Genomic DNA, 24674 nt, shown 5'->3' with positions numbered 1-24674 from the left:
TGGTGAACTACAACTCCCAGGGTCTCCTGCGCATGCCCAGGTCTGCGCCACCACCGCGTGACCACCTGTGGGTAAGAGGCAGTATCGAAATATTCACGCCCTTCAAACCTGTCCAGCTTCACGACACTGTCTTGTGGTCTGTGCTTAATTTCTTCTACAAGAATTTAGTGAGCGTCTGCTGGGTGCTAGGTGATGATGGTGGGAGCTCTGGGGTTTTACGGACTGGACAGCCATGGACCCTGTGTTTGCCTATCCCACTCCGCCACCTATCGGAGCCTGGGGAAAGCTGGACTTGGTGAGTGTGACCTTATTCGCCCTAGCGATTCCCCCTGAACGGGAGCCCTGAAACACGGACTGTCAGTATATTCTGAGAAGCTGGCTCCCATCAGCCTTTTCCCTCTCTGATCGCCTGTTAATGTGGTTGGCTCTGGGGATACAAAGGTGAGTGAGGTGGACTCTCACGTGATAGAGGGATAAATGTTTCGTTAGGGATACGCCCAGGGTGTGTCTCTGGGAACACAGAGGAAGGATTCTGGGAGGAAATGCTGCTTGAACTGAATCTGAAGGGTTAACCAGGTGGATGAGAGCTTGGAGTGGAAAAGGGAAAGGCACAGGCAAGCGCATGGTGGTGTGAGGGGGCTGACACATTGGAAGTCCAGCAAGGGGTTCAGTTTGACTGGAGTGAACGCAGTGTGGTGGTGGATAGGTGTGACTGGGGAGACTGGAGTGGGGAGCCAGATCAGGAAATGGCTTGCAAGCTAAGGAATTTGGACTTTATTTTGAAAGCATTTGGGAGCCTTTGAAGGATTTTCAAGTGTATTCTGACCAGCTGTACCTTTTAGGAAAGATCAATCTTGACAGTTTATGGAAGATTGAGAATGAAGCCAGTTTGCACAGGGTTAGCAAACGAGTGGAGACTTTCAGTTAAACTTGAGGGATCTAGCGTTTAACTTCACTCCTTTACTAAATCCTAGGAAGATAGCAATAAGGGGATTTTAGAAAGGAGTCAAGGAGAGAGAGGAGTTAATAGCAAAACTTTAAATAGAGATTGCAAGACAGAAGGGTATGTGGTAACTGATTTAGCAGTGAAGTGGTAATTAAGCCAGCAGTGGAGAAAGTTAGAAGCAACTTTTTTTTAATTTAATTTAATTTTTTACTGAAATATAGTTGATTGGCTCAGAAGCAAGTTGATTTACCCTTAAATCAGTGGCATCACAGTACAGCTGGGCTGTAGGTAGTACTAAAATTAGGAGGATTATCTGAAATAGTTAGACCCCCCTATCTCCTCCTTTATATCCTCATATATCTTGGCAGCTGCTTACCCCCAACTCATCAGATTGCTGGAGGTTTCTTGGTTGGAGATGGAAACCAGAGAGTCTTTGGCATGGAGGGCACCAGGGCATGACTGTATTTAAAACAGAGATTGAGTGAAAGTTTATTTACTGAGTGGTGGTTTCTAGAACTCTGGCAACCAGGCTTTTACCTTCCAGGTCAGAGACTGGAAGACTCTCATCTGGGGAATTTGACTATTCAGAGGAAAGATCTAAGGGTATTAACATCAGGGATTCTCCAACACTGCAGTTAGCTGGATCACCCCATAGTGAAACCCACAGTTGATAAGTCCCAACTGTGTCTGCAGATCTTCTAGTCAACTTCTTAGCACGTCACCCTTAAAATGAGCAGACATAAGACAAAAGATTTCTAGATGTTTGCAGAAACTTTCTAACATGGAAGGCAGAGACGAAAATAAACAGAAAAAAAAAACCCAAACAAAGAAACCAAAAAAACCCCAACTTCGATGACATAGAGTAAAACTTAAGGAAAAAAAAATATTGACGTGCTTAGGTCAGAGATACTATAATAAAGGATTGAATCCAAGAAAACACACTTGAAAAATAAAACCATGAGGGAAGGAATGAAAAACTGAGCAAAAGGGTTGAAAGAGAAATTGAAGCACTCTCCCAGCAAGTAAAGCAAAAGAAAGGAGATGGCATATAGGAAAGACGACGTGAGAAAATTAGAGAATCAGTCCAGCGGGCTTAAATTCTCTGAGGACAGGGAAAACAAAGGGAAGAAAGGACTTGTGTTTCTAGATGAAAAGGGCCCATTAAGTGCCCAGCATCAAGGCACATCATGAAATATCAGAACACTAGTCTCACAGAAAAGGGTCTTGCAGAAGCTTCCAGAGAGAAAATAGGCCACATGCTAAGGATCAGCAATCAGAATGGCCTTGATCCTCTGAATACTAACACTCCACACCAGTGGGGCAGCGCCTTCAACGTTTTGGGGGAAAGTGATTTCCAATGTGGAGTTCTGTACTCCACCTGTAGTAGGGTGAAGGCTAAAAATGCAGTGGCTCAACCAAATAGAACTTAACTTTTTCTCAGAAAACAGTTTGGTGTGGGTAGTTCAGAGTGCTCCGCAAATCAGACCGAGACCAAGGCTAGCAAGCAGTGCAGCTCTGCCATCCTTTAGGCTCTTATGCTCAAAAGTATGGTCTTCAGGCCGCAGCATTGGCATTACCTAGATGCTTTTTAGAAATGCAGGATCTCAGGCCCCACCACAGACCCACTGCATCAGTATCTGTGTTTGAAGATCCCAGGGGATCTGTATACACAGTATACTTTGAGAAACGCTGCTTTTCTCTTCCAGGTGATCTGTATGCACAGTAAACTTTGAGAAACGGTGCTTTGCTCTGGGACATTGCTGTGTGCAATGTCAAAACTGGGTTGCTGCCCTCTGTGGGTTGCAGCTGGCAGGAAGGCAGAAGAGAAAATATGGAGGAGGCACACCTGTCTCGGAGGTCTGGCTAGGGAGTGGCACATATAATTTCTACTCACATTCCTTTGAAGAAAACTCAGTCATGTGGTCCTACCAGCTCTGGGGTTCTGGGAAATCCAGTCCTTACCTAGGTGGCTAGCTATTGTTCTAGTACCATGGCAGAATAGGTTTTAGGGGATATCTAGACTCTCACAACAGCCCAACTATCAATAATGAAGATAGAATAAGGACATTTTGATATGTACAAGGTCTCAAGTTTCTCTTCCAAGTACCCTTCTCAGGAGGTGACTAGAGTTAGACCCAAGTCAGAAGGCTCCTGGAGAGAGATTTTTCAAGGAGATGGAAGAGATAACATCTGTTTTGTTTTGAATGAATTGAGAGGATACATAGATTTTTGGAGGAGAGTATAGAGCAGAATTAGTGATAAATCAGAGAATAAGCAAATTTTTAAAATGATAGTTATTCAGGGAAAACAGTTGTGCAAGAAGAGAAAGGTAATCGTAATAGACCACATGACGCAGCTATGGATAACATTTGCCATAAATCCTGGATGTTGATCTAACCCCGACTGATAGAATTCCCTTGGGAGAGCTTCCCATGTTGGGGCAGGGGGGCGAAAGGGCGCTCAAGCTTCACCTTACATGGTAGGAAGCCTGTAGACAATGCTTAAAACAAAAATCAAGAAGTAGCAAAACAAGCATGTTGTTTAGAGATGGAGGTAAATGCCAAAAGAAACATCGAACGGAGGTGAAAGTAATTGCCTCTGAGGAGAAGGAAATTGCAGGGGGAAGGAGTTTACTTTTTCTTGTAATAGCCCTTGTAGTCGTATCTGACTCCTTCAAGTATGTGGATATACAACTTTGGAAATAAAAATTAAATAAACATGAAAAGCGAGAGAGGAGATAGACTTTACTGTGAAAGAGCCCTGAGTGTGGAGGAGTGTTTTCTTTGGCTTCCTTCCTTTATCCCTCCCTTTTCCCTCCTTCCCTCCCTGCCTTCCTTCCTCTCTCCCTTTCTTTCTTTAACGGAAGAGACTTGCACGGGTTTATTTACCATGGAGGAAGAACCAGTAGAGAGAGGCAGAGTTTGAAGAGATGGGGGCGGTTTGATGAATCAAGGTCTCAGAGGAGGTGGGAGGGGGAGCGATCTGAGCACAGGTGGAGGGATTAGCTTCGACCTGGAGGCGGCATCTTAACCTTGGTTGTGTAGGAGAAATGGTGTCGATGTCGGTGCTTGTCGGTAGGAGGTGGGAATTAAAATCATTCATCCCTCAGAGCCTAATCTCTGTGAAGAGCGGGAGAAGTCACTCTGAATGTGAGGAAGGTTTAGAAAATTAATGAGTTGGATGGGAGCAGGAGTAGGAGGTGACCAGGGTCGTGGAGGGGGACAGGGGGTTATCAGGTGTTGAGGGCCCAGCTGAGGTTAAAGGCCATAGGTTTGTAGTGGCCCAAATCCATACCCAGCACCGAGCACGGTGTTGGCACCTAGGATGCGTTAAAAATATTTGTTGGATGAATGAGTAAATGTGGTTGTGTGATTTTTCTCTGGCAGTGCCTCAGCAGCCCCGTGTTGGAGGGGACAAGGGCGGGGTGGTGGTTAGAGCCAAGAGTGGGGTTTGAGAGCAGGTTTTGTGAAAGGAGGAACAGTTGAAGGTGCTGATGAGATAGTGGTTGATGTGATGATCCTGAAGTTTAGTCTGGAAAGAAAAGGAAGTGTTAAATTGCGAGAAAACAGAAGGGCCAAGAGCTTTGTGACAAAAAACCAAGAAGCCATAAAAAAAAAGTGATTATAATTGACTACATATTAAATATAAAAATTATGAATTATTAAAAATACCAGAAGCAAAATACTTTGAAACTAGAAGTGATGATTGCACACATTGTGCATGAACTAAGTGCCACCGAATTTTACACTTTAAAATGGTTAACTTGGGACTTTCCTGGTGGCACAGTACTTAAGAATCTGCCTGCCAATGCAGGGGACACGGGTTTGATCCCTGGTCCGGGAAGATCCCACGTGCCGCGGAGCAACTAAGCACGTGTGCCACAACTACGGAGCCTGCGCTCTAGAGCCCATAAGCCACAACTGCTGAGCCCGTGTGCTGTAACTACTGAGCCCGTGTGCCACAACTACTGAAGCCCGTGCACCTAGAGCCCGTGCTCCGCAACAAGAGAAGCCACCATGAGAAGCCCATGCACCGCAATGAAGAGTAGCCCCCGCTCGCCGCAACTAGAGAAAGCCCGCACATAGCAACGAAGACCCAACGCAGCAAAAATAAATAAAATAAATAAAATGGTTAACTTTATGTTATATGAATTTTACCTCAGTAAAAAGAAAAGAAGAAAAAGCTAGGAACAAATTCAGAAGACAAAGTGGGAAAAATATGAGCAAAATAAATGACAAAGGGTTAATTGCTTTACTATATAAAGAGTTCTCAGAGTACTTTAAGAAAAACAACATCAACCCAGTAAATCGGGTTCATCCTCACTCATGATCAAAGAGATGCAAATTAAAACTAGGGTGATACCATATGTCATCTGCTTGATTGGCCGTAATCAAAAAGGTGCTCACCCTTTTTTTATCTCATTTTTAAAAAAAGTTTCTATTGAAGTATAGTCGATTTATAATGTTGTGTTAGATTTGGGTGTACAGTAAAGTGATTCAGTTATATGTATACTTTTTAACATATACATATACTTTTTTACATATATACTTTTTTTTTTTTTTGGCCACACTGTGTGGGATCTTAGTTCCCCAACCAGGGATCGAACCCGTGCCCCCTGCAGTGGAAGCGTGGAGTCTTAACCACTGGACCACCAGGGAAGTCCTTGTATACTTTTATATTTATATGTTGGGTTGGCCAAAAAGGTCGTTCGGGTTTTTCCGTAAGATGTTACATAAGATGCTCTGTAACATCTTGCGGAAAAACCCGAACGACCTCCGTAACATCTTACAGAAAAACCCGAATGACCTTTTTGGCCAACCGGATACTTTTATATATATATACTTTTTCAGATTCTTTTCCATTATAGGTTATTACAAGATGTTGAGTGTAGTTCCCTGTGCTACACATTAGGTCCTGTTGGTTATCTATTTTATATACAGTAGTGATGCTTACCCTCTTTGACCCACCAATTCTACTTTTTTTTTTTGACCACGTGGTGGCTCGTGGGATCTTAGTTCCCTGACCAGGGATTGAACCCGGGCCGTTGGCAGTGAAAACGGAGTCCTAATCACTGCCAGGGAATTCCCCCACCAATTCTACTTTTGTTTGTCCTACAGACGCACTTTGCATGTGCAAAAAGACATATCTTCAAGGATAATTATTGTAATACTGTTTGAATTAGCAAGAATGGACAGCCTTCATGTCCATTGATAGAAAATTGGTAAAAGTAAATGACATCTAGGGAACTCTTTTTTTAAAATATATTTATTTTATTTATTTATTTTTGGCTGCGTTGAGTCTTCGTTGCTGCGTGCAGGCTTTCTCTAGTTGCGGCAAGTGGGGGCTACCCTTCGTTGCGGTGTGTGGGCTTCTCATTTGTGGTGGCTTCTCTTGTTGCGGAGCACGGGCTCTAGGCGCATGGGCTTCAGTAGTTGTGGCATGCGGGCTCAGTAGTTGTGGCTCACGAGCTCTAGAGCGCAGGCTCAGTAGTTGTGGTGCACGGGCTTAGCTGCTCCGCGGCATGTGGGATCTTCCCGGACCAGGGTTTGAACCCGTGACCCCTGCATTGGCAGGTGGATTCTTAACCACTGTGCCACCAGGGAAGCCCCTAGGCAACTCTTTATTTATTTATTTATTTTTAAATTGTTTCTAAGGTTTTTTTTTAACTTTTTAAATTATTTATTTATTTATTTATTTATTTTTGGCTGTGTTGGGTCTTCGTTTCTGTGCGAGGGCTTTCTCTAGTTGCGGCGAGCGGGGGCCACTCTTCATCGCGGTGCGCGGGCCTCTCACTGTCGCGGCCTCTCTTGTTGTGGAGCACAGGCTCCCGACGCGCAGGCTCAGTAGTTGTGGCTCACGGGCTTCGTTGCTCCGCGGCATGTGGGATCTTCCCGGACCAGGGCTCAAACCCGTGTCCCCTGCATTGGCAGGCAGATTCTCAACCACTGCGCCACCAGGGAAGCCCTAGGCAACTCTTTAAAAGAATGAGGTAGATCTATGTGGATTGCTAAAGGAATGTTCTCCTAGCTGCATTATTAAGGGAAAAAAGCAAGGTGTAGAAGAGTGTGCATAGTATGCTACTATCTATATTTAAAATAAGGGGGAAATATGTTCACATGTGTATGACTGTGTCTGAAGAATGTCTTTGGAAGAGTAATCAAGGAACTGCTGATAGTGATCGCCTCTGGGAATGAGAAATGGGAGGCTGGGGATCAGGGGCAGGAGGGAGCCTTCTGTTCACTCTTTACTGTTTGGATTTTTTTTTTTTTTTAAGCCGTGTGCTTGTTTTACTTAAAAACATTAAAAACGTGAAAAGCTAAAAGAAAAAAGGCATTGTTTCTCAAAGCGTGTGCTAATTCAAAATCCCGATTCATGGATTCTTCCTGGGATCGACTGAATCAGAATTGGGGAAGGTAGAAGCCTGGGACTCTGTGTCTTTATCGCGTACCCCAGAGGATTCTGATTCACCTGAAAAAGTTTGAGATCCACGGGCCAAGAGCTCAGAGGTCAAGGAGCGGGTTCGTAGTTGTCAGAGGGATGATGACGGCTCCTCCACATGAAGAAGACCAGGGCGTGCAGGGTAGGCTCCTACTGTGGAGAGGTAAGCAAGGTCATTGGCATTTTGGCAGCACTTAAAGCCTGTGGGTAAATCATGATTTAATTAGATGTCATGAGCCATAACATAGACTAAAGGCCTGTATGAGCGGCTCCATTTGCCTCACCAGCCTCATCTGGAACTACTTTGCCACGGGCTGTCTCTGTCCCAGTCCCTCTGGCCTCTTTCAGTCTCTGAAATGTGCTGTGTTCCCTCCTGCCTTCACACGTGGTGTTACTTTTGCCTGGGATACTGGAACTCCTCCTCATCTTCCAGTACTCTGCTCAAAGGTCACTACCTCCAGTGAAATCTTCTTCCAGCCCTAGCCTAGATCAGAACTCCCTAGCTCCAGGGAAATCTTCTTCCAGCCCTAGCCTAGGTCAGAACTCCCTAGCTCCTGCATTTCTCCTTTGGAGCACAGATACTGCAATGATTTAATGTTTGCTTCGGTCACTGCCAACCCTATACTATGCCTGGCACATAATAACGGTTTAAATCAAGATTGTTCATGGAATGAATGAATGAGCCTTAAGAGAAAAAGGAGAAGGCTTGGGCTACAGGAATGGGAGTGGGTGGTGGGGTGAGGGATGTCAGTGGAGTACTGCTAACTCCCTCCAGCCCAGCCTGGGGCTTCGGCCAAGCCTCTGGGAGTCCCTGATGGACGTCAGAGGAGCAGCAGTAGGATGTAGCTTCTGGGACTTGTCCACAGCAGCATGACTCCCTTTGGCTGCCCAAAGCCTCGGTGTCTGTGTTACAGTGTAAGGACCAGGCTCCACAGAGATGTGTGTCGTGTGGCTTCTGCCTGCAGCCGTGGTCCCACTGAGCCCCAGGAGTGGACAGCTTGAGCAACCATAGGAGCAGTGGAAATGAACACACTCGGTCACAACAGGTCACCATGCGGTCGTGTGTGTCAGCTGCAACAGGGAAGGGCCTGCCCTGCCCACCTCCCAAGAGCATCTAGTCTGCAGGGAAGTGAGTTATTATTCCCTCTGTAAATGAGTAAGTTTACTTTGTGGCTTTACCAAACTGTACCTTTGAGTTGGGACTGACCAAATCAAGTTTCCATGTTTACCTTGGAGCTCAGGTACAGCTCAGCCATTCAGTAAACGTTTACTGACAGCCTGTGGGCCAGGTGCCACGTGGGTGCAGAGAAGAGATTGCGTCCTCACTCACAGCTAAGTCATGGGTACGCACACTATGTGCTCCTTAAAGGCTGCATAGAAAACACACACGCTCATGCCTATTAAAAGGTTTATTTTCTTCTTTATGCTCAGAAGCAAAGAACTGGCCTTGCCCGCCAAAGGGTCTCATCCTGAAGGAATGGGAGGCAGAGATAGTGACAGGAGGGGGTGTTGGTGTGAGGTTGAATGTGGGATCTCTTCCCCCCCTTTCCCTACTATCCTCTTCAGTGTCCCTCTCCAAAAAATTTAGGTACGAACCCAGCTTGCCACCCACTGGGGGGCTGGGGAAGCACAGCCGTAGTCAAAAAATTAATGCCCATGATCCACAAGAGATGGGTCCAGTGTGTATCTGGTGGGGGATGGGGGAGGGAGGGAGGGGAGGGGTTGGTTGAGGAAGCCGCTGGGTGGAGGGGAAAGGAAGAGAGGCTGGGATCCCCCCCAGTGATGGTGGGGGTCTTGGTCCTGCCCCTACGTCTCCCAGCACCACCCACTCCCTTCTTCCAGCCCCGCTTCCTAGCAGAACTGGTCGTCGTAGTCCTCGTCCTTCATCCCCTTCAGCCGAAGCCGGGCAAAGTCCTCAAACACGATGTCGTCATCTGTGGCATAGCTTGGTGGTGGAGAGGAGGGGTGAGGCGAGGGCTCCAGCCCTCCTTCTCCACCTCCCACTCCCCTCCCGGAGACAGAGGTGCTGGGGCAGCCATGGGGCTGGAGGTATTTGCAAGAAGGGACAGAGAAGGGGAGGTAATCGGCAGCTCACAAGGCTAAGTCCTCTCGATTGGATGCTTCAACCATCCCTCCCCCAAAAGAGAAAAACAATGAGGGGCAGAGGGTAGGTTTGAATGTTACAGGGATCTCTGTCCAAAGAGAGTCAAAGCTCGGAAGGTAGGGGGTGAGTCTCTTACTTGGTATCAAATTCAATGAGGTTGGTGTCCACAGGGGCATCTGTTTCAGGAGCAGCTGAGGGGAGGAGGAGAGAGGGGGGGTGGGGGGTTGCTGAAAGGACCGGCTTTTTTCTCCACTGGCCTTGCTTCAGGCCTTCCCTTGCAGGGCTTGGGCGGGTGGCAAGCTCACCTGACTGGGGTCTGGGGAGGGTGATGTGGTCATGGGGTTTGGGGTGCATAAGAACAAAAGGCAGCTCCACAGAGACATCCCTGGGGAGAGAGAGAGGCACCGTGAAGAGATGACAGTGTAGAGCCAGAGGAAAGCCCTGCGCCATCGCCCCACCCCCAGGATTCCCCGACCCCAGCACTCACCCGCCTCGAGACACCACCAGCTTCACCTTGACCCTGTAGGACACCAGGATTCCCAGCACCTCCTTGTTGGCACCCTCCTTAACGCTGCAAGTGGGAGGAGGAGTTGGACCAGAGCCCGTTGCCCTGCACCCTAGGCTGGTCTCGTGTAAGCTGCCCGGCTGCGTCCTTCCTCTCATCTTCTCAGTTCTCTCCAGTAAAAGCCCAAGTCCTTGTGACCCAGCAGCCCTGCACTGTCTTGCTCTCCATTAGCCCTCTGACCTCACTTCCTGCTCCCACGCTGGCCTCAAGGCCTGCTGTGTGTGGTCGTGTACAGAGGCGCCAGCGTGGGTGAAATCCAGCCCACACTTGCCGGAGCTGTTCCTAGAGGCACGGGGCCCGTAGAGGCCAGCAGTGGCTCTGCGGCCCCTCCTGCCGCCTCAGACACGCGGGGCCGCCTGCCTCTGCGTCTTTGCGCCCGTAGTACCCTCTGCCCGGAGCGCTCTTCCCCTGCACATCCACAGTACCTACTTCCTTCACATCTTCCCTCAGAATTCACCTCTGGATTACGCACCCCCCCGCCCCGCACCACCGCCGCGGCTTTATATCTCCTCTCTCTGCCTTGCTTTTTCTCAACACCTGTGACTAAACATGCTCTATATTTTGCCATTTATCTGATCTGTCTGGCCTCCGTCTCTGAGAACGTAAGAGATGTTTTGGGCCTGTCCTGTTCGCCGATAGAGCCTGGCACACGCCTGGCGTGGAGCGAGTGTCTGTCTCCTGTGCTGCAGGACTCCCCTCCCCAGCCCCCCTCACATGGTGCTGGACGCCAGGTTGGTGTCCTCGTGCTTGAGCTTCCCGTCCAGGGCGAGACCGCGCTTCTCCCGGTTGTTGCTGAGCAGGGGGGTTATGGTGTACACCTTACAGAACGTGGAACTGGGCGACACCTGGTCACTGGGGGGTGGGGGCAAGAGAGCGAGACTCTGGGGGCGCAGATGGGGTGAGGGTGCAGCTCCCCCCCCCCCAGCAGCTTCTCCCCCGTCACTAGCCCCTGCCCTCTTTGGGCACAGGTCACAGGGAGTAGGTTTTGGCTCGACCTGCTCAATAAAATGAGCAGCTCAGAGCCACTCAGCTGGAGGAAATGCCCTTGTAAGTGGAGACAGTTCGGGAAGAAATGCCCCCCAACCTCACGTTCCCTGGGCCGACTCTTCTCCCCTGAGGTTGGGACCCAGAGCTGTTGTGCTACTCACTCTTGTTCGATCTGAGCCACAGGACACTTGTACTGGGCGGTGCTGAAGAGGCAGATGTCGGCGTACTGTCTCACTGTGGGGTGGGGTAGGGCCAAGCAGCTCCGCATGGAGTGCCGGCAGCCCTCCCCCCAACTCCAGACCCAGGCAAGGGCCCGGCCCCAGCGCATCACCGCCCCTGCCCCTCTGATGACCCGCGCTCTCCCCCTAGCAGTAAACCCCACCCCCATCTCATCCTGGGACAGACAGCCTGAGTCCTTTGAGCCCCTCGGGTCTCCCCACTGGGCTATGTCCTGGGGCTGAGCTGATGCCTGAGGCCACATTTGCAGCAACTCCCTCCCCTAAGACCCTTTTCCAACCCCCATGTCCTACCAGAGACTTTGATCTTCTTGACAGTCTTGGTGGAGTTGTTGGTGACGTGGACATTGACATTGAGGGTCTCCCCATGGTAGTACAGCTTTTGGGGGGGGTCAGGTTAATTGGATCTTTTTTCACTGGTTCCATTATTGGTGTGCCCCCTGACACACACACACACATACACACACACACGTTGCTGGGCCTCCTCCCTCTAAACGCAAGCCCACCCCCAGCTAAGGCGGCCTCCTTTAAAAACACCATCCTGACATGTGGCTTCACCCCTCCCCACCGGGTCTGCAGCACCTGGGTCCCCACCCCACCTCCTTGTCCAGGGAAGCCTCAAGGTGGAGGGACCGGTCAGACATGAGGAAGTGGCGTGTAGTTTCAGCCGAAGGCTGGGGGCCGGGTTTCTCTGGGGCAAACTGCACCTTTCGGATCACCAGACGCACGGAGTTCCTGGGGGCAGAGATGAGGGGTGAGAGGGTCAGTCCTCAGATGCCCAGACACTGGCTCCCGCCTCCCACAGGGGCCTGGGGCTCCTGGGACCCAGAGGGAATGGTCAGACCTGAGGGGAGGTTGCTTCTCTCACCTTTTGTGGCTTTTCTCTTCTAGTGATTTGGCACAGAAGGCTCGAATCTCAAAGTCTACCCCACAGGCCTTGGGAGGGGGAGAAAAGGTCACATCTTACACAAGGCCTCTGCCACTGCGGCCACTCCCTTCCTTCCCACTTCCCTGTCTTGGGCATGGACTCTTGCCCCATCATGGTCTGAGGAGCGTAGGGCCTGGGTCTTCCGCCTCTGCCTCCCCGAGGCCCGGCCCGGCAGAGGCTCGGTCCTCGCTGCACAAGGTGAGCCCCTCTACTCAGGGTCGTGCAAGTCAAGAGCAGGGGGTGTCGCAACTGAACAGGGACCATTCCATACACCCACTGCCATCGGGGACATCTCCCTATCCTTAGTCCCACCCTGACGTCTCCTCCCCCCTCCTCAGGTGTGTCCCCTGGCTCCTGCTGGACCCTGTTCCTCCCGTACCTTCCCTGTGTCCTCTGGGCCTGGCTGTAGGGTGACGGAGCAGGGCAGGTTCTGGGGTATCTGTGGCAGAAGAAAAGAGTTCAGTTCTTCCAGAAAGCCCCGGAATCTTCCTCCCAATCTCAAGAGGCTGGAGGACTCCTGGGGAAGAGAAAGGAAAAAGGAAGGGGCCCCAGGGGGGAGGCAGAGAGGCAAGGGCTTCCTGAGTGCAGGGTGACCCTGAAGGGGGGGGGGGCTAGGGTCCCTCCTCACTGTTTCTCCCAGACCTGCCCGTAACAGGTGCCTCACCGCCCCCCCAACACAGTCCCAGACGCCTTGCTCTGCAGAGGGTGGGGGCGTCCTCACTGTGAAAAAAAAGGGGTGGGCATGCTTGCCCAGCTTCCTCAGCAGCCGGTCCTGCAGGCGGGTGGGGGGCCGGGGCGGGTTGGGCGTTGGGGGGAAGGCCTGGTAGTTGGCGATGAACAGGTCCTTGCGGAAGGACAGGCCCAGCACATCCAGGTCTTCGCGGCCATAGCGGAAGGCACAGGTGAGGGTCACAAACACTGGCAAAGGTGGGCAAGGTAGGGTGGTCAGGAGCCCCCCTCCCGCAGTCCCCCCACTTCCTAGCAGCAGCTGCTCCTTCCTCAGCAGAATAACACCTGCCTGAATCCTCCTCCTGGCTTCCGCCTCGGCCCTCCGTCTCCCCAGGGCCCCTCTCAATGCCAGCCGTTTCATTTCCCCACGTCCCCCTTTCCCTGCCTCCCCTGGGGCCCCTGGACGCGGGGCCAGTACCTCTGCGGTCCTTCAGGTAGTCAGGGTCCACTAGCACCACGCCATCTGGGAAGGGGACACATGAGCTCAGTTCCTGTCAGCGCCCCTCCTCCACTCCTGGGCCCAGGAACTTCCTCCCCTCTTGGGGCACGTGATGCCACTTTCTGGGCACACTTACCTACAGGATCCACTTTGTCCAGGTGATCTACAAAGTCCCGCTTGCCCAGGTACACGGTGAGCTGAGGATGTAGAGGGGTCCCAGGGACTATTGGGTAGGCGGGTGGCAGGGCTTCAGGGCCCTCAGAAGTGGCTGCCCTGACCCTGGTCTTCCCAGGCTGGGGTATCTGAAGGAGTTTCTCCTGGTTTCCTCCCAGTAGGGTTGGAAGAGGAGAGTGGTGGGCTTTGCCGGACTAGCCAATCTTGAGGCTTTTTAACTGCTCCCTAATATCTTTTCGCACTTCTGAACACCAGTCGGGTGTGTGTATGTGTGTGCGTGGGTCCAGGAGGACCTGGCGCTAGGCAGGCAGGCAGAGAGCCTCACCGCATGTCCTCAAGGACCTCTGGGATAAACAGGCCATAGCCTGGGGGGATGTTATCTGTTCCCAGCCCCAGGCACCCTGGGTTGGCTCCTAAGAGGGCTCCAGGCATGAGCTTCTGGCCCCTCCCCCTTGGTCTCACTTAGGGACCCAAACTGAACTGAGCCTGTCCCCACCCAGCCCTGTTGCTGGCTCAGGCCTTTGCAGCAAGGGGCTTCAGGAGGGAAGGAAGTCGGCTCTTAGCTGTCACAGGAAGTGGGGAGCTTGGGGTTGGGGATTGTCTAGGGGCAGGCTGGGCCTTGTGAGGGCCCAGGGAGGGTGGGGAGAAGCACTGTGGGAGACTCACCTTGCAGTTGGGACTCGACTTCTTGAAGACCCTAACAAAACAGAAAGGGAAACCCCACTGCCTCCCTCAGACTCAGCAGGGACCCCGGTGCCAGGACCTTGTCCCTCCCAGCCTGAGAAGCAGAGCTCACCCGAGATTCCTGCCTGGAGGCTTTGGGGCCTTACCCAGCCCTACCTGTTCCCACTTCTTCCCAGAAGGAAAGGTAACCAGAGGTCCTTAATACTCCCAGCCCCTCAAAGCTGGTTGCCATGGCAACACCCCCCCCCATAGTTCCCCTCCTTCCATGGCAATGGCCACTGGTTGCCAGAGGAACCACTCAGGCTCTTCCCAGAGGACCTCCCCCAGGGGAACCTGAATGGGCAGGTTGCAGTAGTGTCTGTGTAAGGCCTAACTCTCTTTCCATCTCTGGTCTCCACCTCCCACAAGAGCTGGAGTACTTGAAAGAGCAATGGCTCTAAAATGGTTTCTATTATGGGCAGTACCTAAGTGTGACCCTACTCTCCATTAACCTCCAACTGTCCCCATCTCTGATCTCAGCAGCTTAAAAGCTTATTTGTTTTTCAAGGCCCAGCTCAGGTATCACCTCCTTTAGAAAGCAGATCCAGCCCAGACTCTGGTCACTCCCTTTTTTGGGATTCCTGTCACACATTGTTTATGCTTTACCTATGGTGTGATAGCGTGCAAGAGCAGTTAGCTGTGTATCATCTATCTCACTAGATAAACTGTGAGCAGCAGAGGCCTTATTAATTTGGGTGTCCCCAGCACAGCACCAGCCATGAGCCAAAGATGATGATGCTGGCTAACATTTATTGGATGAATGGTCTATGCTCAGCACTGTTGCAGGTATTTCATGTGTGTTATCTCATTTAACACTCTTAGCAACCCAATGATGGAGGTCCTAATGTTCCTATTTTACAGGTGAGGAAACTGAGGCACAGGAGAGGTCAGATATTTTACCTAAGGTCACAGAGAGTGTAAATGGTGGAATTTGGGTGCAAACAGGTCTTCTGGCTCTTCATCACTAAATTATTGTACTATCCTGCCTCTGTTATTGGCATTAGGTTTGTTGGAGTGAAGGAGATTCACTTTCCAGTTGCTGAAACAATCTAAGCCTGGACTCCACCCATTGCTGGGAGGGTAGGGAGGTGTCTGGCAACCCCTATGTCCTGGCCACTTGTGGGCCTATTCTTTGTTGCACCATCTTACGCCTCCCAATCCACTCTGCCTCCGCAGTGATATCTGTGAAGGGTCCCCAAGTAGTAGAAATTGAAATCCTGCCAACTGGCCCATCCCTCCTCCAACTCCACCACCCTAGTTTTTGCTATAACAACTTCACATGCCCCTTCTTCCCAGAAGGCCAAGCTATCCAAAGACTATAAGGCATAGGGCATGGAGGCCCCCAGGTATCCCCATCTAATAAAGAAGAGCAAACATTGGTAAGGTGGCAGCTAGGATAAGCACCCTATCTCCTGTCCCCACTTGGGGGCTGACTGCTGTGGCATCCTCCAGCTCTCCCTCCCCTTTGCTTCTGGTTTTCCTCTTTGTCCTAGTGTTTCTTCCTATTAGGAGTACTGGCAGAGGGTTGGGACAGCCACAATCCGTTGGACAACTGGAGTGTGGCTCTGGGGTAATTGCCCTGAAGCAGCTGCAGGGCACCTGCCCTTTGGATCCTAACCCAGCCAGCCTCCTGTGGGCTAGGGAGGAGCAATGTGTATACTGAGGTTGGCGTGACCAGAGAGGTACCCAGTGAGGCGGCGGGGGGCAGCAGAAGCAGATGCCCCTTCACACTTCCTGCTATTCTCTCCATTTCCTGTGGCCCAGAATTTGATGGGGGTGGGAGGAATTGTGCCAAGTCAGCAGTCCCCCTTTGGTCCATCCGTCCCCCTCCCTGAACCACATAACGGAAATCTGGGGCCTCCCTCAAGTCAGCAACTTCCCCTTTCTCTGTGTTTAACCCCTAATCCAGGACACCAATCCTCCCTCTGATCATCTCTCCAATATCAGTTGACTTGGTGCTCAGAAACCTATGCTTTTCTACTCCACGGGTGGGGAGTGGTAGGGCTGGTAAAATTTTTTTGCAGAACAAGTGACAGATCAGAACCAGGCCCCCATTCCTGATCCTCTCTGGAGAGAAGCAAATAGCCCCAATCTTTTTCCTCTTTTGCTCCTGCTCCCCAGGGACTCAGGCGTTCACCCACTGCCCCCTTGGGGGTGTTGGGTCACAACAGGAAGTGGATTTTGCTAGAGACCAAAAAAGAGAACTCGGGGTGTCAGTGGAAGGAAGGAGCCTCGACTGCACAGAAAACATCCGGGGAGTGGATGGCGTGCCCAGGGCAGATACAGCCTCCCCTCACCCCCGGGAAGAGAGGTCAGGCCCAGAATCGGGGAGGGTCGCCAAGCACTCTGCTCCACCAAGATGAAGCTGTTGCTCCTAGCAACCCGGGGGAAGGCAGAAGTTTGGAAGCGGAGCCACCCGGCCCTTGGGACAGGTTGGGGCTGCCCGACTGCCTGTGGGTTACTGGACAGGAGGCTTTCCAGTGGCTCGGCACGAGTCTAGGGGGGATCCCCTCCTGGCATCCAGCCTGCCCATACCCGTCCCCTCGGGGCCGGCCACCTGCTCCGCCCTCCTCCGCCCCTGCATCGCAGCCTGTACCGGAGTCGTCCGGCCCCCACATCTCTGCGAGAACCCAGATGCAGGTTTCCTGATCCCCTTCAGCCCTCGCTTTCTGCAGGGGCTGTGGCATGCGTTCCCCTCATCATCCCCGAGGACCTAGGCGTGCGGCCCCGGATGGCTGTCCCCTAGGGACCCAGGAGTCCGACCCCCGGATTCTCTCCCCCGGGTCCCTGTCTGGGGACCGTCCCGGCACCCGCCCCGAGCCGCCGCCCACGTCCCGCCGCGTGGCCCCACCTCTCTTACCTGGTCCCGGGTTTCTCACCCATGGTGCGCGCGCCCGCCGCCCGCCCGGTTCGCGGCTAGCTCGCAGCCTCCTAGCCCGCTGCCAGGTCCCTGCTCCTCCCCGCGCCACTGCGCACGCGCGCCCCCGCTCTTTCTCTACTCCCCCCTCCCCTCCTGTCCCCCCCGCCTCAGATCCTGGGGAACCGAGGCCAGATGCGTCAGCCCGGATCGCGCGCGCCACGGCGCTGCCCGCCCTCTCTTCACAGACACGCGCGGTGATTGGCTCCACCCGCTCCCCTCCGCGCTCCAGCCCCACCCTTCCCGAAGGAACCCTCGCTGGCGCGCGCTGTCCCTACACCCTGCTCTTCCCGCCCATCTCTCCGCCCCTCCGCACCCGCTTAGGAACTGATTGGGCCTCCTCAAACGAAGGCGCCCGCCTTCCAGGGGATTGAAGCCCTCTGATTGGCTCCCTGCATCCAGGACCCTGCAGGGGTCCCCTCCCCTTTGTTTGCTTTCTCAGTGGCGGTGGAGGCGGAGGCGGTGGTGGGGGCGGTGGATGAGCTCAAGCACAGTCTAGGAAGGAGGATGAGGGGAGGCACACGTGGGTGAACGGTTCCAGTTGCGTGATACTCGCCTATTGCGCGTCGCTCACCCGCTCACCCCAGAGCTTGTAGCCGTCTTTGGCCCGCCCTCCCGCTTCTTTACTGTGGTGTGTCAGCTCCCCCTGGTGTCTGTCTTTGATCTTTGCAGGGTTACTTTTCCTAATTTCTCTTAACCACCCTTCTCCATCCGTTCATCAAAGCTAACATCCATTCATGCACGCCTGCATCCATCCATGCTTATTTTGTGCTAATCACTATGCTAGGCAATGGGGACCCAGACATGAATTAACATGGCCCCTGCCTTCCTCGTATGGTTGAGGAGACAAATAAAGAGGTATTATGATTCCGGGAATGCTATAATAGAGGTATGACTCAGAAGACAAAGTGACTCCCAGCGCTTGACTGGGGGAGGGATGGAGGCAGTGCAGGCTGTTCAGAGGAGGGGACATTTGAGGACAATCTTTCTGAAGGGTGGGCAGAAGTTGAGAAAGGGTTTTCCAAAGAGAGAGAAAGGCAAGGGGCACATCCTGTTCTGAGGTGTTTGTGGGGTTAGAGGGCAGGAGAGATAAGGCTGAGGAGGATGGCTGGAACAGGAATGTGAAGGATATTGTATAGCAGGTAAAGGAGTGAGACAGGGGCCTCCCGTGGAGGAGGACACATGGATCCAGTAGTGGTTTTTTTAAGCCAAGGGGTGGCTTAAAATCTTCCTAAAGGATGAGATTTCTCCTTTAGGAAGATAATTCTGGGCACTGTGGAGGGCGGAGGGAGTGGGGCACGGCTGTTGTAGGTCAAAACTAGTCAAGGAGAGATGATGAACAGTAGAGTGGAAGGGAGAAAGGGGGCCAGGCTGAAGAGTCATTTTTAGGGCAAAATTGAGCGGACTGGGGGAGGATGATGGATAATGGACATTTCTGGACTTAAGGAGCTAACGTATTCTCCTTCTTCCATCTCTTTCCCCATACTCCCCTATCTCCCCCAAATGAACTAACTTCACCCTTCTCCCTCCACTTTTCTGTGCAACAAAAAGTAATGTGCACAACAAGTTTCTGAAATCATCTTTAAGGTTCAAATACAGGCCTTACTAACCAGCTGCCACTTCCCCACCCCCAGTTCTCCCACCACCTTCTAAGCTCACTCTTCACACCTTTCGAGCTTTAGCTCATGCATTTCTTTTAAACTCATGAATCACTTTTGTCAAAGGGTCATGACCAGAAGGTAATGAGATCTATATTGCTACATATCTAAAGTGATTTTGGAGCTGAAAGGTAGTGGTCTGCATGGCATGAAAGCTACTGTATTAAAAAAAAATACTAATATAAAGACAACTTTAGAATATTAAAGAAGGCCGGAAAGAATGAAAGAGATACACCATATAATCATAGTGGGAAAAACCATCATTATAAAGACATCATTTCTCATATTGCCTATAAATTGAATGCTGTATCAAAATAACAATGAGACTTTATTGGGGGGGGGGAACCAGATTCTAAACATTATCAAAAGAATCAACTTTCACGTATAGTCAGGAAAATTCTGAAAAATTGGAGTGAAGCAAGCATTTGTCTTACCAGATAATTTTTTGTTATGATAATTAAAATAGTGTTATTGGTGCAATCATACTAAATGTGGCAATGAAACAGAATAGAGTGTTCAGATACACACCCACGTGGTAGTATTTCAAGTCCATGGAGAAATAATGGCAGATTCACTAGATAGGGTTGGGACAATTGGCTATCCATTTGGGAAAAAAGTTATATCTCTCACACCTTAAACAAAATGAATTCTAAATGGTTTAAGATCTAAATGCACAGAATAAAACTATAAAAGTATTAGGAGAAAATACATGAGAATATTTTTATAACCTTGGAGGTTAGGGAAAGCCTTGCAAGATATCAGACCCCAGGGCTTGAAATAATAACAGCTTACACTTCATGTACAGTATCTACCATGTGCCAAACATTGTTCCAAGCATTTTACAAATATCAACTCATTTAATCCTCACAAGCCTATGAGTGAATGTTCTACAATACCCCCACTTCATAGATAAAGAAGGGGAGGCACAGTTAAGTAACTTGCAGACTCACACAACTTGCAAGAAGCAAAGCTGGTGTTTAAACCCTGCAGTCTAGCTCCAGAGTCTGTGCCCTTAATCACAACACCTTACTTGAAAAAGGCTAAGAAATTTAAAAATAACAAAATAAAAAGGCAAATTGGAAAAAACCCCTTGCAACCTTGCAACACAGATAACAGTCAAGAATACATTCCCTCATCTACAAAGAGTTCCTACAAATTAATAAGATAAACAACCCAATAGAAAAAGGGGTAAAAGTTATGGAAAGATAATTAATAAAGAAGGAATACAAATGTCTACTAAACATATGAAGTTGCTCCATTTCGCTAATGATCAGGGAAAACAAATTGAAAGAAGGAGATATTCTTTTTCATTATTCAGTTGACAAAATTAAAAAATAAACCTAGTTTTGGTATGATGTATAAACTATAGAACACTGTTCTACATGGTTGGCAGGGGTGTTAATCGATGCAAACTTTCTAGAGGGCATTTTGCTTAGTTCTTGTCAAAATTAAAAAAGGCATTTTCTTTCATCCAAAACTCATTCATTTATTCACTCAACAAATATTTATTGAGCACTTTTTATGTGCCAGGTACTACTCTTCTAGGGGATGAGGATAAAATATTGAAGATGACAAGACCCTTCTCATGGGGTCTGTATTTTAGACAGAAGAAACAGTCAGTGAGGACTTCCCTGGAGGCGCAGTGGTTAAGAATCCGCCTGCCAATGCAGGGGACATGGGTTCGAGCCCTGGTCCGGGAAGATCCCACATGCCGCGGAGCAACTAGGCCCGTGCGCCACAACTACTGAGCCTGCTCTCTAGAGCCCGTGAGCCAAAACTACTGAAGGCTGTGCGTCCAGAGCCCGTGCTCTGCAACAAGAGAAGCCACCGCAGTGAGAAGCACGCGCACCGCAACGAAGAGTAGCTCCTGCTCACCGCAATTAGAGAAAGCCCACGCGCAGCAATGAAGACCCAACGCAGCCAAAAAAAAACAAAACAAAGAAAACACAACAGTCAGTGAATAAGTAAGAAAATAAATTTTGGATAGTGCGATGAGTTGTAAAAAAAATTAAATAGGGTAATGTGATAGAGGGTGATGGGGGTGAGAGTGGGAACTTCTTATAAAGGAGCCCTTTCTGAGGATGGCCAGATGGCGTCAGTCATACAGAGTCAAAGGAACGTTTCTCCAGGCAGAAGCAGCAGCATGTGCCAAGGCACTGAGGTGGGCGTGGGCTTGCCAGAGGATAGAAAGTAGGCTAGTTTGGCTCAAGGATAGGGAAAGAGAGGGAGAGTGACTTATGTGGTATGTGTTGAGGTCACAGGTGGGTATGGGTCGGATCCTGGGGATTCTAGTAGGCCACGGTGAAAAGATGGGATTTCATTCACTTGATATTTGGAAGCCACTGAAGGGCTTTAAGCAGGGAGTGACAAGAACTGACTTCCATCTGAAAAGACCACTCTGGTTGCTGCGTGGAGAAGGGAGTACAAAGGGCCAGAAGGGGAGCAGGGAGAGCAATGAAGAGGCCACTGCAGGAGGCTAGCATAAGAGGCCAGGTGAGAGAGAATGGTGACTTGGCCCAGAGTGTCACTGGAGATGGAGAAATAGAGAAAAATGAACCCTACTGGGTAGTATATTTTGGAGGCAAAATGCCAGGACTTGAAGGATTAGATAAAGTGCAATAGAAGAGGAAAAAAGATGACCCTTGCATTTGAATTCTATTAGATTCAAATTATGAAGATTTTGTGTACAAAAAAATGCACAGAAGTATTAGGGTGTTCACTAAAGTGTTTGTATTAAAAAAAAAAAGTGTTTGATTAGTGAAAAACTGGAGCAGCTGGAAGTACTCAGCAATAGAATTGTGAACTCGTGGTGCGCCCATTTCATTGTACCGTGCCGCTTAAAAAACGGCGTAAAGTTGCCCACAATATATATCGAGTGACAAAAGCCAAGTGCAGACCCCGCTCTTGTAAAATATACTCTGTATTTCTGTGTTTGTGCATGGACTAATATTAGGAAAGTATACACATTACTGGGGGAAGGACTTGGGGGAGAGGGAGTTTCTCTTTTTACTTTATGCTCTCTTTATTGTTTGAATTTGTATTTGCAAGGCACGTGTATTGTATCATTTCTGTCGTTGTAAATGTAGTTAACAATATCTATGATTTCAGACAACGAGGCTAGTTCCTTAGGTATCAGTGATGCCTAGATCGAAAGTGTCCTGCGATTACGCTACGTTAAAGGCTAGCTTTTGGACTCCGTCGCCTGTAGTCCTGACCACGTGTTCTTTAACCGCCACTGGTCCGCCCTCCCACCCTCGACCCAGCCCACCGACCAGGCCTTGACACCCCAGGAACTAAATACACACAGCTGGGGCGCCCCGGCCCTTCCACGCCGCGCATGCTCCCTCCCAGCCGGCGCGCGGACTGCAAAGCGCGGGACCAAGGCCCCCTCCTCACGCCCCCTCCCCTCGAGGCGTCCGTCGCGGGGTATTTGCGTCATCGCGCCACGCCACCTCTAGAGCCCGGGTGAAGATGGCGGCAGCCGTTCTTAGCGGGCCGTCTGCGGGCTCCGCGGCTGGGGTTCCCGGCGGGACCGGGGGTCTCTCGGCGGTGAACTCGGGCCCGCGTCTCCGCCTGCTTCTGCTGGAGAGCGTGTCGGGGTTGCTACAGCCGCGAGCTGGGTCCACCGTTTCTCCTGTGCACCCCCCAGTCCGCTCGGTCCCACATTTGCCGGGGCTCATGTGCCTCTTGCGGCTACATGGGACGGTGGGCGGGGCCCAGGTGAGTCTGTAGCCCGCAGGCCCGCGGCCCTGTTGGAAGGTTGGCGCAGCTTTTGTGCACCGGGGTCTTGGTGCACTGCAGCTGCAGTGGAGAGGTGGAGGGAAGGAAAGCTGGGGGCAGAAAGCGGATCCAGGTATCACTCTGGACGAGATTCACGCATTTCTCCTTTATCAGCCGTGAGTCGAAGAAACTCGGAAGAGGAAGGGCCTCGTTTTCTCTACTGCTGGGCTATCGGTAGACACGCATGAATGGGTTCGATCCCAGGCCCCGTCATTCACTAGATGTATGATCTTTAGCTTCTTTTTCATCCGGAAGTATCTGTTTTGGGGCTTGTTTCGACTGAGTGAATGGATGTATTCAACAAATATTTATTGAGCTCTTACTGAGGGCTAAATCCTGGGCGCTCCAGTTATAGATGCGATGGCGATGAACAAAATGTTACAAAACACTATGAGAATTGTATAGTAGGGACCTCTTACCTAATCTGGAAAATTGCAGAGATTTTCTTGAGGTACTGGAGTTTAAGTTGAGATCCCCAAAGATAATCATAGGAGTTGGGTAGGGGAAGAAAATAGGAGGGGCGGTTCAGTCAGTGAAAAGCTCATGTGGCAAGGTCCTCTGGTAGGAACTGAAAAGAAGAGCATTGTGCTTGAGGTTCAGAGATGGAGGGGAAGAGAGTGGCCGCTATGAGGTGAGTAGGCAGTGAACAGATCATGCAGCGCTTTGTAGACTGGTTTAGAAGAGTCCTTTGGATTATACACAGAATAGAATCTAACTTCCATTCAGTCCTACAAGCTAGAAACCCAGATGTCATTCTAAACACTTTCTTTTTGCTCACACACTTCCGTATACAGTCTGTTAAGTCCTTTTGATTTTATTCTCTAAGTAGCTTTCAGATCTGTCCACTTCTTTCCATATCTTTCCCATTGCCCCCATCCTGGCTTTAACCCCCATCATCTTACCCAGATTCCAAGAAGACATAACTGTCTAACCTATGGTAGGTTCACCTTTAATATTATCTCCCGTGCTCCATCTTCTCCCCCTAACCCTCCCCCAAATTCTGTTCATCCTTCAAAACCCGTGTACATGAGTTCTTCCTTGTCCAGCATTTGTTACCGGGATCTTTGCTTCCTTCCAGGAAGAGGGTTATCACAACCTGCTGGGTGGTTCAATAATCTTAGCCCCAAATTTATTAGAGATGACCTCATTTATTTATTAGTTCTCATTGAGGGTGACAAAACTGTGCCTCTGGTATCTCAGCCCAGTTCCCCTCCTGTGATTCATGTGGTTCCTAAGTATTTCTGAAATATTATCTATTCTGTTTATAAATGTGTGATTTCCGTCATCATCTCTTTCAAGTCTTCCCCTCCTCCCTCAAGGCGAGCTACATGAACTTAATGTCTTGCTTAATTTCTCTTAAGTGTCTAAAGTCTAGAAGCATTTTTTAAAAATTGAAGTATAATTGATTTACAGTGTTGTGTTAATTTCTGCTGTACAGCAAAGCGACTCAGTTATACACATATATACATTCTTTTTTATATTCTTTTCCATTATAGTTTATCCCAGGATATTCAATACAGTTCCCTGTGCTATACAGTAGGACCTTGTTTATCCATTCTATATGTTTTGATATAGCTTATATCTACTAACCCCAAACTCCCAGTTCATCCCTTGCCCACCCTCCCTTCCCCTAGGAGAATTTTGAGTAAAGAATCTAAGGGTGATATGGGAAACACCTTTAAATTGCCTGTACTATATTTTTGGATATATCTTGCCTTGAATTTTTTTCTACTTGTCTGTGTTGTATTGAGTTCTCGTAACATGGAACTGTGTGGTGGGTTTCCTTCACTTCCTTGTAGATTTTCATTCAACAAAGATTTTTTGAGTATCTCTTATGTGTTACCTACTATTCCTCATCTCTAGGTAGATAAGTAAGACATCATCCTTTTCCTCGGAGAATTTCTAGCTTAGCTGAGATGAGAAATGAAGGTAAGTAAATAGGCCTGGAGCTTGACAGGAAAAGAGATCCATTGATTGGCCCATCCATCTACGCTTAATCACCAACTTTGCTTTCCCACAGGTACTGCAAACTCAGTAGTTCCAAAATGGA

At 50.0% G+C, this 24674-nt stretch overlaps 2 protein-coding genes across 5 annotated transcripts in view; one reads left to right on the top strand and one right to left on the bottom strand.

The window, feature by feature from the left end:
- The first annotated feature begins 7 nt into the window (after positions 1–7).
- The window catches only part of PELP1 (proline, glutamate and leucine rich protein 1), a 45609-nt gene continuing 20942 nt past the window's right edge, over positions 8–24674 (top strand). The window contains exon 1 of one of the 2 annotated variants that reach the window (XM_061175563.1): positions 8–295. In XM_061175563.1, coding sequence (XP_061031546.1) covers positions 233–295 — 63 coding nt within the window. In that variant the 5' untranslated portion in view covers positions 8–232. Of the gene's footprint in view, positions 296–22214; positions 22565–24674 lie in introns of those variants that run through there. The other variant, XM_061175564.1, reaches the window with a different exon arrangement.
- On the bottom strand, positions 8785–17223 carry ARRB2 (arrestin beta 2). Of its 3 annotated transcripts, none has more exons than XM_061174721.1 (15): positions 17130–17223; positions 14213–14243; positions 13509–13569; positions 13352–13396; positions 12926–13122; positions 12584–12643; positions 12145–12212; positions 11876–12011; positions 11571–11655; positions 11202–11274; positions 10768–10905; positions 9976–10059; positions 9794–9873; positions 9625–9715; positions 8785–9329 (listed from the first exon to the last, which is right to left on the bottom strand). In XM_061174721.1, the coding sequence occupies exons 1-15, from the start codon at positions 17150–17152 to the stop codon at positions 9236–9238; spliced, it is 1266 nt and encodes a 421-aa protein (XP_061030704.1). In that variant the 5' UTR covers positions 17153–17223; the 3' UTR covers positions 8785–9235. The 3 variants fall into 3 exon arrangements, with proteins under 3 accessions (XP_061030704.1, XP_061030705.1, XP_061030706.1); XM_061174722.1 differs by having other exon boundaries at positions 9625–9679; XM_061174723.1 differs by having other exon boundaries at positions 12926–13080.

Source organism: Eubalaena glacialis, chromosome 19, assembly GCF_028564815.1.
Source record: "Eubalaena glacialis isolate mEubGla1 chromosome 19, mEubGla1.1.hap2.+ XY, whole genome shotgun sequence".
NCBI classification, from domain to species: Eukaryota; Metazoa; Chordata; class Mammalia; order Artiodactyla; family Balaenidae; genus Eubalaena; species Eubalaena glacialis.
This window is presented reverse-complemented; position numbering and strand designations above follow the sequence as displayed.

Excerpts from the sequence above, each read along its gene's own strand:
- ARRB2 (XM_061174721.1), bottom strand. The coding sequence starts at position 17,152 with ATGGGTGAGAAACCCGGGACCAG. Across the intron at positions 12,213-12,583 it reads GCCCAGAGGACACAGGGAAG|GCCTGTGGGGTAGACTTTGA; the intron begins GTACGGGAGGAA and ends CCCCCTCCCAAG. Across the intron at positions 9,716-9,793 it reads CCTCCCCAGACCCCAGTCAG|CAACCCCCCACCCCCCCTCT; the intron begins GTGAGCTTGCCA and ends CGGTCCTTTCAG.